The following is a 17,919-nucleotide window of genomic DNA, read 5'->3' as shown; positions in this document are numbered from 1 at the left end:
GTCTTTTCAATGTGCAGCTTAGAGAAGGCAATTCCTTGGCTATTTCACCTTTAAGTCTTCAAGTCTTCCACCAGATGCACTTAGGCAGAGAAGTGAAATGAAGTAGTTTCTTTCTCTGGTGCTTTTGCAATTTCTCCTCAATTTGGGATCTTGTTGGAGTAAATGAATGCTCTCTCTGAAGACTCTGAGAAGAGAGTGGCTCTATCAGTTCCCCATATTCCTCATCCATACACCAGTATGGGACAGGCAGCACAGGCATACTGGAGTCTGCTTTCAGTACGGGCTAGGAACATGTGATTTAACACCTACTCTCAACCTCAACACACATCCAGTGTGAGTGTGGGACACATCATGTCAATCACAATGCCTGCTGGAACTGCCCAGCAGTATCTGGGATTATGTATACACCAACATGTATTTGTTCAGGATTGTAGTTAAAATGTGCAACAGATTAGCAGGAATGAGTACTGCTGTTCTGAGGTGTCCCACCTAATCCCAGACTGCACTCAGGATCCATCTTTATATGTCCTCTTTGCTGAAGACTGTCTGTTAAACCATGAACTCAAGAAGAAAATGCTACTTAATTTAGAATCCACTAAAAAATCTTTTTGTGAACCATCACCATCAGCTGCAAGTTTAAATTCCAAACAAAATCCTAAGAAAAAAAGAAAATATGATAAATGCTACTTGGGTACAGGAAAATGTCCTGCAGGGCATGGAAATTACAGTAATTCAGATGCCAGGAGGTCAAGCATCAATCTGTAAGTTTTAGTTGCACCAGATGAATGAAGCATCTGTGGTGTTTGCCCAGACTCACTTTTACATTTAGTAATTTATCACTTGTAGCATTCTAGACAAAAAAATAGTTAAAGATATTCTATTAATGCTTCTTTTTCACACTACTATTGTAATCTATGTTTATTTAAATGGTATTCCTTATTTTTGTTATTTTCCCTGCAGCTCGAAGAACAAGTACTCAAATATAGCTCCAAGCTGTCAAAAATAAAATTGGCAATGACTTTAATAGACACAGGTCAGAGGAAATATGAGAAAGTTGCAATTTTGAAAAATTAAATGCCACAGAGGCTTTGTCAGACTACATCATGGTTGCCCAGAGGATATTTTAATTTAGATTTCATCATAAAAACAAAATGGGATTGTGGTTACAGGGGAACTGATAGCAGAGACTTGGACTTTTGTGGAGGGATTAAAATGTAAGAAAATAGCGCAGAAAGTAGTCTCACCCCTGAGGAGCTGTAGCTGTACCAATCACCAAAGATTAGGAACAGGCCTGCCCTTAACAGGCCACAGCTGTGTCCAATAAGACAACTACAGAGTGCTACAAAAGAGTGGCTTAGCTGGGTGAGGAGAGTTGGGGTTTGTTGGTTGTGCTGTGAAGGAGGGGTCAGTGCTGCAAGGAGCTGCCCATGAGAAATTGCTGAGAAGGTATGGGACTTTGTACTAAGATGACAACAGACTTTGGTCTCTTGTCTTGCATTTCTTTGCAAACTTAAGGAAAACACAGTGAATCAGAACCTGTCAAGATTGTTTTTGATCCCTTTCCTGAGGACTAATTAGGGGGGCACTTTCTCTAGAGAGGCCCCTTAAATAGCCTGTTGGGGAAAGACTATATCTTACATAGCATTTTTCCACTTTGTGCTCCTGACTGGGTAACATTGACCTATGGGGTCAATTTTCTCACTGAGCAGCAATGGAAGTTTGTTTGTTTTTATTATTATTGTGGCTCCTCCTCAGTATCCTATAGAAATGTACTGGAACAGTATGAGTAGATGAATGCTGTTATTTATAGCTGGGTCTGTAACAGAAAGTACATATCCAAATATCTGTTCCTTCTGGGAAGTTCCCACAGGCCAAGGTTTTTGCTCCTGTGTTGGGTAAACTTGTGTAGATTCAGAAGGAAATTCTGAGTTTTTGCAAAAATAAAAAAAAAAAAAAAATCTTTGGATACTTTCAAAGAAATCACTGCTTCTTGCAAACTGAATCACCATCACATGCTGGCCTACCTTATGGAATAATCAGGAAGAATAAAATACATAATGTACCACCATTCTAGCAAGGTATTTTTAAGAGAAAGGAAAGCCTTCAAAAATACTTTATGAAAACCACCAAGTAACAGTAAAATCATGAGTATGTGCTATTGCTGCCTAAAAAAAATTTAAGATAAATAACCAGAAGTTACAGACTCTAGTTTCATATCCAGGCTTTCCAGCATTTCAAACAACTCCAATCCAGTATAGCACAACTAGTATTAAGAGAATTAGAACTGAATAAAAATTACTAACAGATCAAGAGACCCTGAACTGGCATGAGAAAGACTGGAGCAGTCCTTTGGGTGGGCTGCTGCTACTCTCAGGCTATGGTGAAGCAACAACGGGCAACTGATAAACAGTTGGGCTTTTTCCCCCCTTAAAGGGCTCTGTATAAGGACTCATTATTAACATCAGAAGGAATTGCCTAATGCAATCTAAACCCAACAAGTGCTATCAGCTGCAATCATACAGCAATAAATGAGCACACTGTGCTTCCTTCAGTGTTTAGGAAAACAGAAGTGACTTAGATAGGCTGGTGCACCACTCTAGGGAATAAAGCAAGCCAGGAGATGAGATACCTACCAGAAAAAAGGCTGTCCTGCTGCTTCCTTTTTGCTCATGTAGCTTGGGAATTTCAGTGCTTCTGCTCAGAAAGCAGTAATTGCTCAGATCTACCTGGAAGCTGCCTGTATCAGGCCCAGAAGAGGCCAGCTTGTGGAACTTCAGTCAGTTCCTCCACAAAAAAGGAAAACTCACCCCTGCCATGCTCCAGAGAGATGGATTTCCTGTGCTTTATGTTTTGAGTTATGTCTCTGCATTCTACGTATATTGTATTGCTGTGTGCAACCACTATAGAAGTGTCAAAAACAAGAATAGTGATGTTTCAATCGAAAAGTGGCACTGAAACTACTGAGAAAACTGAAAGAGGGAGGTTGTTTCTCATCAGCTGCAGGAGGCACAGAGCCAGAAGCTGCTGATGCTGAAATGTGCCAAGGAAACAGGGATACTGAAAAGCCTAATTGGAATCATCACTTACCATCACATACCTGTGCTAGCACAAACATAATGGAAATGTAGCAACTGCACAACACCAGGCTGGTAATTCCTCTGTGAGCCATCTTCCAGGGAAGACAAGATATGCACTGCAGAAGCTGACTGAAATGTCTTATTTAGCCTCAGAAATGAGGACACAACCTGCTCTTCCTGGCTGATTAGAAGTGATTAGCTCTTCCTAAATCAATACCCACACTGTCTATGTACAACCTGTGGCTCCTCATGTCTGGGCCACAACACCCCAGGGGGCTGTAGCAGACCCAGACTGGTGAATTTTCACAGCCACCTGTGATGGGCTTTGCAGAATGCTGTTATCCTGACTGAATGTTCACTTCCACAACAAAGCCAGAGAACATGAGTGAACTAACACTGAGCTTACCAACAAAACAGCACTTCCATCCTCATGCTGCCAGTGCAACACACAGGAACACCAAAGCACTGCACAGACTTAAAATGCTCTCCCATAAAACCCCATACAGTCAAAAAAACCCATATAAATTAACAGCCTCTGGAAATAGGGATGATCTGAGATTCTGAAGGCAAACAACAGATACAAACTATTCTCTCTCTCTCTCTCAAATTAGCAGGGAATCACTGATGAAATATAAAGGTAATTTAAAATCCCTGCTCCTTCTGCCCCTCATTCCCATGTTGTTATTTTTTTCTTTTACAAAATGTCTGATCTTTTACATAGGAAAGTAGAACAATGAAGCTCACAAGAGGGTAGAAAAATTCCTTGCTAGGGAAAAGAGTATGGGTTCTTTTGGAGCAAAAATTGCTAAGTTTTAGGATTACAATCTTTGTTGTCTCTTAATTGTCTGTAAAAGCCCAAATTAACTGCAAATCTACAATGAGGGAAAGGAAAACTAAATCTTATATCTTGATAGTTCATGTAATCAAATCTATTTTGTGAATTGTCTAAGTTCTAAAATGCCTCAGTTTTATAAACTGAGTTCCCATAGTGTGAAAAAAACCCATGTTTTTTTAGTTTCTTCTCTTGATTTTGGGTATCAAATCATGTGACTGCAACTTCAGGGTGTGTTAAGCACAAAACCTTCCACAGTGAGACCCCTTTCCAAGGACTGTCAAACAAAATCTGAAACTATTAACAATTGAAATCCTTGAAAATACTCTATGATAATAGATAGAATGATGTTCTCAAAGAAGAAAAATACAAATTGACTGTTGTCCATGTGAAGTTATGAACCCCTACAGTAACTTTGTGTGGACTTGCATCCCTTGTGCCATGGTACCACTGACACCATGTGATGGTCAGGCATTCTGTTTGAGAAGCCATTGTCACCTGTTCCACATTTGTCTGACAGGCACCACCACAACTTCTGTTCACAACAGACCATGGGTCAGCACCATATTCACCCCACCCATATGAAGCATCTGCAGACTAACAAGAAAGAAAAAACATCAAGAGATGCAGCTATTTTTAAAAGACTGAACATTCAAGACTATGCATTTCCTCATATTTATTTTTAACTGTATTTTTCTAAAATATATTAAAATAGAAAAGATGTTCATCTGATTCATACAAAGAAAATACCAATAATAAAATAAGTAATAAAATACTGAAAATATATGAAAGCACCAAAACATTAAAATATTCATATTGGCAAAGACTCTAAGAATATATTTCTGGCAATTTTACAGTAAAGTGCTATTCAATCCACCCAAATTAAGGAATTGGCATTTTAATAGCATGGTTATTGTTATCCTAAGGTTACAAATTACTTTGCTACTTTTCTCACTAAGACAACAACCCATTTCATTGTAAGCAAAGCATTTGAGTTGCATGCACATAAAAAAGAACCCAAGTAACGGCTTCATTGTAAGCAGTTAACAATATTAATTGTCAAGTCATTAGAAATACAAAATACTGAGAAACAAAATAGGCAGAAATGAGATTCGTGAAAAATTAAGAAAAAGCAGATGTGGTAAACCATTGTATAAATTAAGGACAGAAGACTGTGCAACAAACACTTATGCAGCCTTGCTTTGTACATGGCATTTTTTTAGTAATCATATTGCTGGCTTTATTAGTTAATCTGTTTGTTATTTTAAACTGCCCTTTTCTATTTTCTAGAAATAATTCTACATCACCAACACACTGTAAGCAAAAAGACAGAAGCAGAGTATGACCTTTATTTTTCCTTAACAATCACTTCTCATCTATTGAAGTCAGCAGACAAAACCAATAAATCTGTTACAAAGCCAATCTGTAGCAAAAATTAATTCAAGTAACATAATTCTATTAAATCTCCTAAGTGTGAAAATTTTAAAAGTATGAAAGATACCATCAGTGTCCTTTTAAGTTTTCATCATTTTAATATACATATTTACAGCAATGAGTACAAAGAATCCTTGTTAGCAAAGTTCTTTCTAGCTTCATGCACCATTTCCACAACAATTTCTGTGAAATGGCAGATATAATACTTCTATGTTGCCTTCAAGTGTATTCAATCTTCCTGATTTGACTCACTTTTTTCATAATTTCATATGTAATTTAACCATATTGCACAGCTCAGAGTAAGTTCTTACACTGACTATTTAATAGCCTTTTTATGAACCAATAATAGGCCATCACAGTAAAGAAGTCAGCTCCCACACTCCTTCTGTAATTTGAACAGAAGTTCTTTCCAAAAAAAAAAAAAAGAGAATAGGAATAGTGTCTTGTCTTGTGCGTATGTTACTTGGTAAGAAATGTTTACAGTAACTTTTCATTTAGAAGAAGCACAAAAATAAGGAATTTAACCAATAAGAGCAATGGGTCTGAATTATCAAAATAATTACTAACAACAAATATCTTCTTTTATGTGTATGTACATACACTGATTATATAAAAAATCCACCTGTACTGCATAATTGCTGTAAATTTTTCTGGATGAACAGATTAACCTTGGAATACACTAAGTTGACTGCTTGCATCTTCTATGTGAGTGATTCAGAATGTAAGAATGAATATGATGAAAAGAAATGAAATATTGTATTTAACGTAGTTGAATAGAAGGAAAAAAAAGCACAACAGTCTTAAATAATGTTGTATTTGGTTTCCTCCTTCCATTCAGTAGTTTTTATTGAATTGTACAGTGAAAATAGGTCCTAACTTTAACATCTTCCTCATGCCCTATTGTAAGAGTCAACTTAGACAATAATTTCAGTAATTTTGTTTGCTGGTCATTCATTTCTTCTATCTTTTTTTTTTTTTCCCAGTAAACTGTTCCTTGTTCATTGCTGTAGGCTCACAAACCTCATTTTGGCAGTTCCAGAATCCAAGTGCAGCACTGCAATCTTTTTGACTCCAAAGAGCCATGACAGGCAGCAGCACATCCAGGGCACAGCAATTCTTTTTAGCTTCTCTGGGCATAGGCCAGGTAGAAACAGAAGGCAGCAACAGTAACTGATAGCAGTGATAAAACAACTGACAGCTGCTGGAACCAGAGGCAGCGATTCATCTGCTCCTCAAGTCTTTTATTAATCTGCAGTAAATGAGTTAGCTGAAAATAGAACAGTTTCATTAAGTCAGAATTACTGCACTTGAAAGCACTTGGCAATTTTGAGCTATTCTGGCAATAAGGAGAAAAAAAAAAAAAAGAAGAAGAAGAAGAGGAAGAGAAGAAAAGAAAAGAAAAGCAAAAGAAGCCTTCTCTCAGTGGTCTCTGAGCAATACCTTTTCTATCACTATACACTTCAAGAATCTCTCCCACTAAAGGAGCTTCAAATCTTAAGTTATAGATAAACAATAAGGCCTGCATCAAGCAGGTGACATCTTTACACTCAGAAGCAAAAGATATTACTGATGCTCATTGATATGCCAGATCTGTATATACAAAAGAATAATGAGCAAACTGCATTGAAAGTTTAATGATTATTAAATCATTATCATTAAACAAAATAATTAAATCACTATAACTGATGTAGTTACCTTCAATTGATGAGACATTCAAATAGTATAATTCACAAAATACCAAAAAGGTTCAGTAAAAATTCTTTTAATCTCTACCATATTCTATAATTTTGCTGAATATTCAGCACAAAGGAATATGCTATTACCTGTATATGTAAATCTTCATTAGTTTTTGCTGGAATATTAAATGCATTGTCTTTTAATGTCAGAGAAGAGGGCTTACTACTTTCTATGACGTGACACCTGAGCCTGTAAAAAGGAAACAAGAACACACACCGAAAATCACAAATTTAATGCAACATTGTGTAATTAGGAGTAAACAATCCATCTTAAGAGGATAAAGTCCCTGCACTTTTAAATTTAAGAGACAACAATTATAATTACACTACATTTAGTCTAGGTTTACAAAAAAATAAAGGTCAGGTTTGTATTTGTGAGTAGCTAATGTACACAGCACACTTGTAATAAATTACCTCTCTCTATTGTTTCAGGGTCTGTTTTTAAAAAACCCAAATAAATTGCACCACTTATGCAAGGAAGCTCAAGGTCACTCACATGATGTAGATTTTAATCAAAAGGGAAGTAAGGGATAAGCCCTTGAAGCAAACACAGAACAAGATTTAGGCATCAAGACTCATAAAATACCTTTTCCACGGTAGTTTTGGCCATGAAGGGGTAAAGACAGCTCCAATAAAACCAGCCCCACAAACCCACAGAAAAACCCCAGGAATAATCTATGGCAAAAAACCAGTCAAATCTGCAGGGAACTTTTCCTAGACATGTTCAGTGACACCACCCAATGTGACTGGATGAGAGAGAAGAGCAACAGGTGCATTTTAAAAAGTCTATGGGGAAATGTATTTTTCCAGCAATTTTTCTAGATTACTTTTTTCACCACCAAATATCAAAATACACATATGAACATGTGATAGGTTTTACAGAAATTTTCTACAAAATTCTAATTTTCCCTAGTAGAAAAGGAACATTTTTAATATTGTCCAGAAAATAGTTTTGCATTTATATGTCTGCTTTCCTTGACTGCTTCCTTTCAGAAAACTCAAACAACACATTCTTATTAAAAAACCTATTGTTCATATGTATTGTCACATACATTCATATTTTTTCCACTTAACTCTTAATCAGCATGAGAATAGCAAGAAAAAAAGAAGGGCACATCCAGAATACCATTTTATACATGAAACCCACATCTAATCAGTTAAAACAGAGCAGAAGTCTCAGCAATGTATTTTGTTCAGTAACCACACAAGTGAATTTGGAGAATCCTTCATTGATTATGATTACACAAGTGCTATAAATCAGCTAAATAATAAAAGCTTAAAAACCCCCAAACCCCTGTTTACCAGAAAACCATGTGCTTACCTATGCTCCATCACTTTGGTCCTAGGGACTTCTTTCCAAAACTGAGTCAGTTCTGGCACACCTGCTCCAGAGGACTGGTCCATTTCTGCTGCCATTATAAGGAAACGATCTTGCAAAGAAGCTGCAAAACCTGCCCTCAAGGAACACAAAAACAAAACAAAAAGCAACAGTGTGCTTAGATAAACAACAATATTGTAAGAAGGATAGAAGTATTTTGCACAAAAGTGCCATATAGTAAAAACTTGCTTATTGCAGGACACCAGACACTGACTTGCTAGAAATAAAAATGAGGAAATCATTTTCTGAAGCCCAATAATTCTAATTACAGTTTTCCCAAAAATATATATGTTCATTTTAACAGAACTAGTTTAATCTTAATAGCTCAAAGACAACCCAAAATTTTGTAAAGAACATATTCTCCAGCAAATTCACCTGTCCTTGCAACAATTTAGGAAACTGATTTACTGTCGATAAACTCCCACTGTAATAATGAACCAGTGAGACAAGTGCCACTCAGACTTTTTGTTTTTTAAGACAAGAAACAAAATGGGTTGCAGACAACAGCTGCTTATGCCTGAGTGGAGAAGTAAATCAATACAGGCAGTTACTCAAATCCTTTCTGACATCCATGTTTTTCTAACAAATGGTACCATTCTCACACAAGAGTCAAGTAGACATGGGCATCAGTCAGTCCCACACACCAGCAATCACACACAACCATCAGTGCCTAGAGCATGTCTAATGCTACTTGCCCAGATTTCTTACAAGCTCTATTTTACAGTTTTACTTACCACCATGAAGAGAAACTATTATATCTAATGAGGTGCCAGGTTCACAGCTGCTGTTACTGGGTTTAACCCTGTATTTTTCTGGTGCAGTTGTTCTCACCTATAAACAAGAATAATGAAGGATACAGTAAGTGCATGCAGAAACCACAATTGCTTCATAACCTCTCTCATTCTGTAATAACTAAATCCCTGAAAGCTTGACTATTAGGATAAATCTCTAAAATACATTATTTTTTAGGCATAATAGGACTCTTGCATATTCCTTTTTCCTCCCTGTCAATTGCATTTATCATTTGTTTTCTTGCATTTCCTATTTTCCTTTGCATACATATTTTAAACCAGCCAAAAACATGTCATAATAAATATGAAAATATGAAAACTTTAAGTTATTTTAATGTGCAGAGAATGCAAAACGTGGGAAAAAAATCCACAAAGATCCAAGTAAACTCCATCATTCTGAAGCAAATATAACTACTAATTCCTTTGATGGTGACATTTGCAGATGGATCTACATAATTTTGGAGTATTACTAACTTGTTTCCAGTATTTTAAAAGAAAAATTCTAAAAAGACGAATTCTCAATGCTCAAGCCTTTCTTTTTCAAAAAGTATTACTCTCACTAAAAAACCAACCATTACTTTAGCTCTTTTTTAGTCAGTGCTCCAAAGATTTGTAATACTAATTACCCCCTTCGAGGTGGTACACTGTAGGCATAAATTCAGCCAGAAGATCTTTGATCTGCCTCAAACATCACTACACAATAAAAACATTTGTCTGTAAAATGGATTTCATAGTATTCTTCCTCCTTACAGAAAACAAGAAAAAGTTACACATTTAGTAAACCAGACCACACATAAAACACTTACTTTAAAAGCCACTACATTTTTAGTGACGTTTGTGAGAACTATCAAACATTTTTTCTCTCCAGTTTCTTTGGATCCAAAATATAGCTCTTCTGCTGGGCTAATAGGAAATTTAAAAATAGTTAGCTTCTTCAGATTATCTTTACAATAGATCATACAAAAAACTTGACCACACCTCCAGGAAAATAAGATACTTTCTACCCTGCAGCTACAGTCAGCATTAACAGATTTTCATCAAAAAAAGCTATGAAAACAAAAAGCAGAAATTTTGTAGTGAAGCTCAGGGTTGACTCATGACAAGTGGAACTGGCTGCCTCAGCTGATAACTGCCCTTGACTTCTGCCATCTGTAACAGCAGCATCAGCCAACAGATACTGAGAGTCAGCTACTGCATCTTTGGGCAGTGTGGTAAGGGAAAACATTGCTAACTTTAATTTATGCTCATGTTAAGGAGTATAAGGTGTCACAGACAGGGAGGAATTTCAACCTCAAATATGCATCCTTGTCATGGGTATAGTGCACACATAAGAGAAGGCAGATATCCACACCTGGCAATAATTTCAACCACGACAGCTGAAGCCACTTGCACTTATGAGTCAGTCTTCACATACTTGTGGTACCACATGCATAAATAAAGTTATTGCTTGTTTTTAATATTCTTGTGCAATTAAGAGAGTCATGCATGAGATAATTTAAACCACATCAAACTAACACAACTCAATTTGGATAAGCATTCAAATGAACACCAGTAGGTAAAATGTAGGGCATGCTCATATAATTGTTGAAAGGAAACTTGAGTAGCAAGTGAAGAACTTTACTTTCATTATGAGGAGCACACAAAGAACTGCCATTCTACTCCGTACTACTGAACTGTATATCCTTTTTCAAAACACATGATTTTTTTTTCCCACGTCCTCTTTTTGGAATGCCAATTTCACATTAGTTTGACCTCCTCCCTAAAAGACTTCATTTTATGGTACCAATCCTTCTTCTCCTACTTCACCCAGGGTATGAGCTGAGCAGAAAAGCCCTTGGAGCTGTAGGGCGAGTGTGAACGCCCATGCTGGGAGCGGGTTCTGGGGGTGACTCTGATGTTGGGGTACTGATGTCTTACAGGGCATTAGTCAGTCCACATGACGAGGCTACTTCTTTTGTGGTGGGGATAAGGAAGCGTGCCAAATAAGGTAGAAACCAGAAAAGGGATGGGTTTAAAACCACCTCATAGGGTAATTCCCTCCTCCTCTCAGTATTCTTGCATTTCCAAATTGTCAGCTTAAATAACCAGTGCTAGGGAAGGGTTGTAGCTACAACATAGTTTAGCTGTCTTAGTACTGTACTACTGCAGCTGTGTGTAACAGCGATTGCAAGATGGACCATAAATGAAACAAGATAATAATCAGCCTCAAAATAAGCCACAAACATGATTAAGGGAAGGAATATTCTGCCAGAGCCTGATCTTTCTTGCTCTACCAATTATAGTCATATGGGAAAAAAAAAAAAAAAAAAGCTTGGGGACCACAGCTCTATGGCTCTTGTCAGTGAAATCAAGTTCCACAGCATTGAGGGTAGGTGGCATGTAGCTATTAGGAGGGTGGATTGCTTAAACAAACACCCAAGCTTTTTAACTTTCACAGATGCAGGAATTTCCTTAATCTGATGTGTGTGACATAACCAGCTTGTGCTAGAAATTCTTGTACCACAACACACCACGAGTTACTCCTCCACCAGACAGTACAAGGAAGCTGCTGCTTTTTGTCTGCCCAAACAAATTCATTTATTGAGAAGGAAAGTCAGAGGCAGCCTTTCATTGTAAGGTATACAAGGCAAACACAATTGTGGTCTAAATGAGGGAGACAGCTGACTCATAAGCATGACTAAAAATACAAGAAACAAAAGAGCACGAGGACCCAGCTCTGGCCCATGATTTTCTGGTGCCAGAGCTGCAGTGCCTCAGCTGTGTGCTCAGGCCCCAGGCTGCTCCCTGCACAGGGCAAGGCTGGGAGATGAGCAAGGGTGAAAGTCAATCAGGGTGGCAGAGCTTATGGTCTCTGTGGTAGGTGCCTACAACTGGTTATAGATGGCACTGTATATTATTGGTTCAATCACCTTCAGTAAAATGGGCAGAGCAACAGCTGCACTCAGGATTTTACTTTAAAAACAAAACAAACAGCAAGAACAATGGAGACACCAGTATTTTATTTTCCATGACAGCAAGACTACAAGTATTAACACCTCTATACTTGACTAACTTTACTCTTCCATGTGTTGCAGTCCATTTAAGTTACTTCTATTCAATGACAGGTTGAAGTATTTTAAGAGGAAAAAAAGGAAGTTTCTGGGGGTGTTTCTGCTTGTTTGGATTTTTTTTCTTGTCTGCTTATGATTTGTGCTCCTTTCTTTTTTAATTAAAAAGTGGTTGGAATAACACATCTAGCATTTGTGATTGTCACAGAAAATGTTCAACATTCTTTTATAATCACAATTCTGCAGTTTATGCCTTTGTCTTGCCATACAAGAAACTAAGGCTATACAGAGAAGGTTCTTAATTTCAAATTTCAATTTACACATATAAAATATATTTATGCTAATGAGCATGTCATTATTAAAATTCATTCCAAAACTAATTCATTACAGCACTTAAAAAGTTAGCTAAGAAATTACCTAAAAATTAGATATTTTCTTCATTCATCTAATAGCAAACTGAAAGTGAAAATAAAAGTTAACATCTAAATCAAATTCTAAACAAGCATCTTAACCTACAAGGCAGTGAAAAGAAAAAGTGATATTGGCTAATTGATTTCTTTATTTTAGTTTAGTGATAAAAATAATTGCAAGATGGATGACAAAATCTTCTGGGTAGATATGTCATTATAGAGCCCTTTCCATACAAAATAAATTGGATCCATTAATCAAGTTTAACTGGTGGAAACTATTACTGTAGACCATTATACCATCAAAAGCCAAAAGAATTCCAGCAAGATTTGAGAGTAAAAACTGTCTTGAAAAAACATTGGTTTTTTGTGAGCCAATGAAATCAAAACATGTCAAACCAGTCCTCTCATTACAGATAAGGACTTAACTTAGTCAGATGGTTTCCCAATATAAACAAAACACTTGTACAATTCTATGGAATATACAACTATTTGTACAAAAGTACACCAATCTTTAGTGACACCAGAAGATTCACTGAAAACTTGTAAAACCAGAAAAACTCTTTGAGCTTTGTAAAAATCCATCTTAAAAAGTTATTTATAATTTGTTTTCTTCTAACAGTCTGAAAAAACTTTATTTTGAAAACCAACTAGTTCAGTACTCAAGTGTCCAAGGCACATTGTAAAAAGAAAATTTAAGAAAATTATTATTACCTGATATGTAATAAAGGTCCTTTAAAAGTGGTTAATGCTTTCTTTGCATTTTTTGGTTTGACCTCTGTTTTGTCAGTTTCCTCTGATTTGGAAATTTGTTCTATAGAATTCATCTGAGTAAAAATGATAGTTACAATGATTAACTAGAAACCTGGATTACACGTTACAGAATCATGCAGGCATTTCAAAGAATATGATGAGGCTTATTTCAACAGTTTACATATTATAGACCAAGCCTTATATATATTCATTCCCTGAAGGTTCTTGAAATCCACTGAATAAAATTCTTTACTATAGAAATTACATAACACATTAAATGTGTATGAAACAAAAACTCTGCTTTGGTTTTTTTTTTTTTTCCCCAGGTATTTTCCTGCTGGTCAAGTCTGGTTTTGAAAACTCCAGACACACTAAGTTATGGCACATCAAAGGTTATAAAGCACTGGTATTCATCCATTGCAAATTAAAATCAAAACAGATTAAAACAATACCATCACTGTACCACTGTAACAGAAAACACAGTGCCAATTCCACACTTCATTGCATTGCAGGGTAGCTAGACATATCTTCATTGCTCTTAGATGAAACTCTGAAGTATTGCAGAACATAAAAGAAATAATGCTGATTGAATTGGTGCCTTCAAAACTGCAGGTACATCTTAGGTTCTGAGGGTTTTCTTCTATAACATTAAGAAAACACATGCAAAACAGGGCAGGTGCTGGGGGGGTACAGAAGACTGAAAGAATTATTGACATCATGATTCCAGATCAGCTGACTGAAGAATTTGCTTAGTCTCCTTTTTTATTCCACTCTTAATACAGAGAAAAGACATGAAGAGAACTCAGTTCATGCAAGTTTGAAGTATGGGAATGAAAGGAATACAAAACTTTATATGAAATAGTCTGTATAAAAAGATCCCACATGGGAACTTTTTAAATAATTATATAAAGTGTTAGAAAAAGGTTAGTGTGTAAATACACTGCACCAGTTATATGTTAGGCTTTGTTTGACATAAAACTACCAGAAAAAAATATTACTGTAGATTACAAAAGTGGAAGCACCTACAGGTCAGGCACTTACTAACCAAGTTTATCCCTCATGTTTCCCTGTACTGAAAAAGACTGAGTAGCACCTTGGTTACACTGAATAAAAGTAAAAACAATTATATGCTTTATGGTATTTCAAGAGTAAAAAAAGTAAAAAACCTAAAATACCTTAAGTAGAAAGCTAAATCACCCAAGCAAATTAAAAGCCAGCAAACACTGAGGCTTATTAAGCACCAAAGGCAACTCACACACAGAGCAGAAATTCTCCATGTTTCTGTATGTGAGAATCATAGCTTCTAAAATGTGCCCCAAGGAAAACAAGCTACTGAGTCTAACCATGGTTACGTAATGCTTCCTTTTGACCTTAAGGTCAGTGAAATTATATTTTTTTATTTTTTTTAAAGCTGGCCAAGTTTCAAATAACACCTGGACTACTAAGTGATCTGCACATTTCAAATTATTCTGACAAACCCATAACAGTAAATGAAAATGTATTCTACTCCACTAAACAGAAGTTTTGCAAGTAACATTCCAAAATTAATTATGGTAACAAAGTAGTGAATTTCAATTTTTTTTCTACTATTTTCAAGAGCAATATCCCCAGTTAATATTACTGCATATTCCTAAATATCTCTTCATATGAGCTTGTGCAAAACAATGCCTTTATTTCTGGATAAACAACACTGCAGGAAGATTATGTTGCAAAACCTGATTGATGGAGTAGGAATACAGTTTCTCCTGAGAATAAATGAAAACATGATATGTTGAGATTTTATCAATAATTTAAGAAAACAAAGTAACATCCAATAGTGCATAAATATTTAACAACATTTTTTCATGTACATACTGATTTAAGTACCAGAGAAAACTAGATCTATTTCAAAATGATCACCACTAAATATCCCAAGATTAAAGAGAAACCTACCAGAAAGACAACATTTGAAAACAAAACACAGAAACCTTTTTCTTTTTGCTGTATAATTCACTATACTCCAAGAGACAGACTAAATACTTGCTGCACATTTTATGAATTCTGAAGCATGAAACTTGTCTTAACTGACCAAGAGTCAAGATTGAAACTGCAATTATAATTTTTCAGTTTTCGTGAGATCTTTTGCTAAATTAGAAGACAGAAAAACTGTTAAAAACATAGAACACAAAGACAATTATATGCCTCTTGTCCCACTTTGTAACCATCTAGCTAGTCTTGCCTAAATCTTCACTTAGATACCTTTTTCTGATTAAGGTTTTGTGCTTCATTCAGCTCCCCAGTCTCCTTGGTGTCTGCATCTATCTCTTCTTTACTTTCATGCTCATCTTCACTTGTAATGGGCCCATTTTCACATAAAGGAGTTTGAAAATCATCATCAACCAAAGGAGGATAACTGTACTTGAAAGAATCCTGAAAGATAAGGATTTATAAAAGATGAGTTATTCAAAAGGATTAGAAGTGCCTTCTCAAGGGTTTTTTTTAATGGAAATAGTGTCTTTGTTTCTTGTTTCTCATTACTTTTATGTTTAATTTATCCATTTCCAGTTGCACCCCTGCAGAAAGCTGACACCACAAATTTCTATTTTATCATCAACAGACAAATAAATACAGTCATCCAACAAAGCCAGTAAACTGTAACTTGGATTTATAGTCACAGCAGAACTAGAGAAGCTGGTCTATCAAGGATCAGCACTCAGTCTAATTGCTGAAGTTCTCACCTTAGTTCTCAAAAATGTGGTTTAAAACTTATGACAGCTATTTCTGAAAATATTTCAAAAGTGGTGAAAAACATCAGTAGTTCCTTGCATGTTAGTTTCACAATGGTCACTTTAAAAAAAGGAAATAAAGCCCAAAACCATAAAACAACCCCAAATAATCCCTTAAACTTAACATAATGTGTGTGTAAACCTTTAGCATATTCTGCAATTCAGACCTCTAGTCTTTGGAATGCCAAATCAATTTAAAGACCACATTTAAGACATCTGAGTAATACAGCAGCAGAACACTTAAGTTCTCAATGACTCTACAATAAAGGTACTTTTTCCATTGGAAGATCAGTAAAAAACAATTATTGCTAACTGGAAATTTTCTTAACATTCTCTAAATTGTTTTACTACATTTAATGTTAGAGGCAGTGTTTGAACAGAGATCTCTGTTCCTACTGTATTTTCAAGCAGTTTTAAGCAGCAAGTAAACTGATCTAGTCTGTCAGCTTTTCCAGTGGAGAAAAATGTCATAGCTTTGACTCCTGTGAGGCAGAATGGAGCAATGGCCCTGCTTCACAAATGAAGCCTCCCTCAGCAGGGAGTTACAAAAAAGGTGTTTCAAAAGTATACTTCCTGCTCATCTATAATCAAGGTCTAAATCTCATCTACTCTTCAGGCTGCAGCAACAGTCAAAGACCTCTAGGTGAATGAAACAGATATTCACCAGCACAAACAATATCCTATTAAGGGCCAGAAGGACAAGTTTTAGGTATCAGCTACAGACTAAATCACTATTAAAAGAAGACTCCAGTCCACAAGAAACATTACAGTAGTCTTACAGAATACTGACATCCCACATTTGACAGAAATATCCAGCTTTCCCTTACCCAAACCAACAAAGCCTTGTCATTTTCTCCCAGCATAGGATGAAGGGTATGTAACAAAGTGACCTTAAAGGAGGGAAATTAATTTTGCTTCACACTTTACTTGGCTTTGTTAATCCATGCAGCTTGATAGCTTCAAGAGCTGAGCTGTCCCACTGATGAGATTCTGTTCCAAGTCCCACACTTCCTAGTCACAGTGCCTAACTTTCAGTGGCATGGGTATATCTGCTAACAGGGTGAAAACCTCAGCCAGGTAAACAAGACATTTATTCAATGCCTGATCCATCCATTCTATAAACTTATGGCTCTTTTTTATAGCAGATCTAGAGAACGCATGCTACAATTTTTGGCAGTTTTTGTAGAGATGTCTTAATCATAGTAGTGATATATCCTAAGATTACATGCACACAGTGGCCATGAAGTCATATGCAAGCTTAGGCATGTCTTAACTTCAGGCCACTGACCTATATAAGCTAATTCCAAGAAAACCTGTGGGCTATCAATTTAGAAACCCAGGTGAAGAGCACAGCAATTGCACACATTGTTCAATATTGGCACCAGTAGAGAAAATCTCAATCAATTCATCCTTGTTAAATCCATTTTCTGACAGAGAAAGACTGGGCAAAACAACAAATCAAAACCCTACTGTGTGTTCATGTCTTGTATCAAAGTGTACACAATATGTACTAGAGTCTTGCAGAAAATATTACTGAAGAGACAAATCTCTCTTCTCAGACAGAAATGTGTATGCCTTAAGAACTGGACTGTTCCCACAGCTGGAAATGGCAGAATGTGTGATACAACAGATAGGAAAGCCAGAAAATACTGAATTAGGGTACATTTATTGAAAATGAAAAATATTACCAAGTGGCTCT

The 17,919-nt window shown here is 36.1% G+C and overlaps 1 protein-coding gene and 1 long non-coding RNA gene across 3 annotated transcripts in view; one reads left to right on the top strand and one right to left on the bottom strand.

Annotated features, from left to right (window-relative positions):
- The first annotated feature begins 1,381 nt into the window (after window positions 1-1,381).
- LOC132087354 (uncharacterized) lies at window positions 1,382-5,041 on the top strand. Its single transcript, XR_009420506.1, has 2 exons — window positions 1,382-1,446; window positions 4,430-5,041. It is a non-coding gene; the product is annotated as an uncharacterized LOC132087354 (long non-coding RNA).
- A 1,256-nt stretch (window positions 5,042-6,297) lies between these two features.
- The window catches only part of MOSPD2 (motile sperm domain containing 2), a 30,901-nt gene continuing 19,279 nt past the window's right edge, over window positions 6,298-17,919 (bottom strand). For both annotated transcript variants that reach the window (XM_059493450.1, XM_059493451.1), the window contains 7 exons: window positions 15,694-15,864; window positions 13,417-13,529; window positions 10,055-10,151; window positions 9,192-9,288; window positions 8,401-8,530; window positions 7,167-7,269; window positions 6,298-6,610 (listed from right to left, as the gene is read on the bottom strand). In XM_059493450.1, coding sequence (XP_059349433.1) covers window positions 6,464-6,610; window positions 7,167-7,269; window positions 8,401-8,530; window positions 9,192-9,288; window positions 10,055-10,151; window positions 13,417-13,529; window positions 15,694-15,864 — 858 coding nt within the window. In that variant the 3' untranslated portion in view covers window positions 6,298-6,463. The remainder of the gene's footprint in view (window positions 6,611-7,166; window positions 7,270-8,400; window positions 8,531-9,191; window positions 9,289-10,054; window positions 10,152-13,416; window positions 13,530-15,693; window positions 15,865-17,919) is intronic.

Source organism: Ammospiza nelsoni, chromosome 2 (genome assembly GCF_027579445.1).
Source record: "Ammospiza nelsoni isolate bAmmNel1 chromosome 2, bAmmNel1.pri, whole genome shotgun sequence".
Classification (NCBI taxonomy): Eukaryota; Metazoa; Chordata; class Aves; order Passeriformes; family Passerellidae; genus Ammospiza; species Ammospiza nelsoni.
This window is presented reverse-complemented; position numbering and strand designations above follow the sequence as displayed.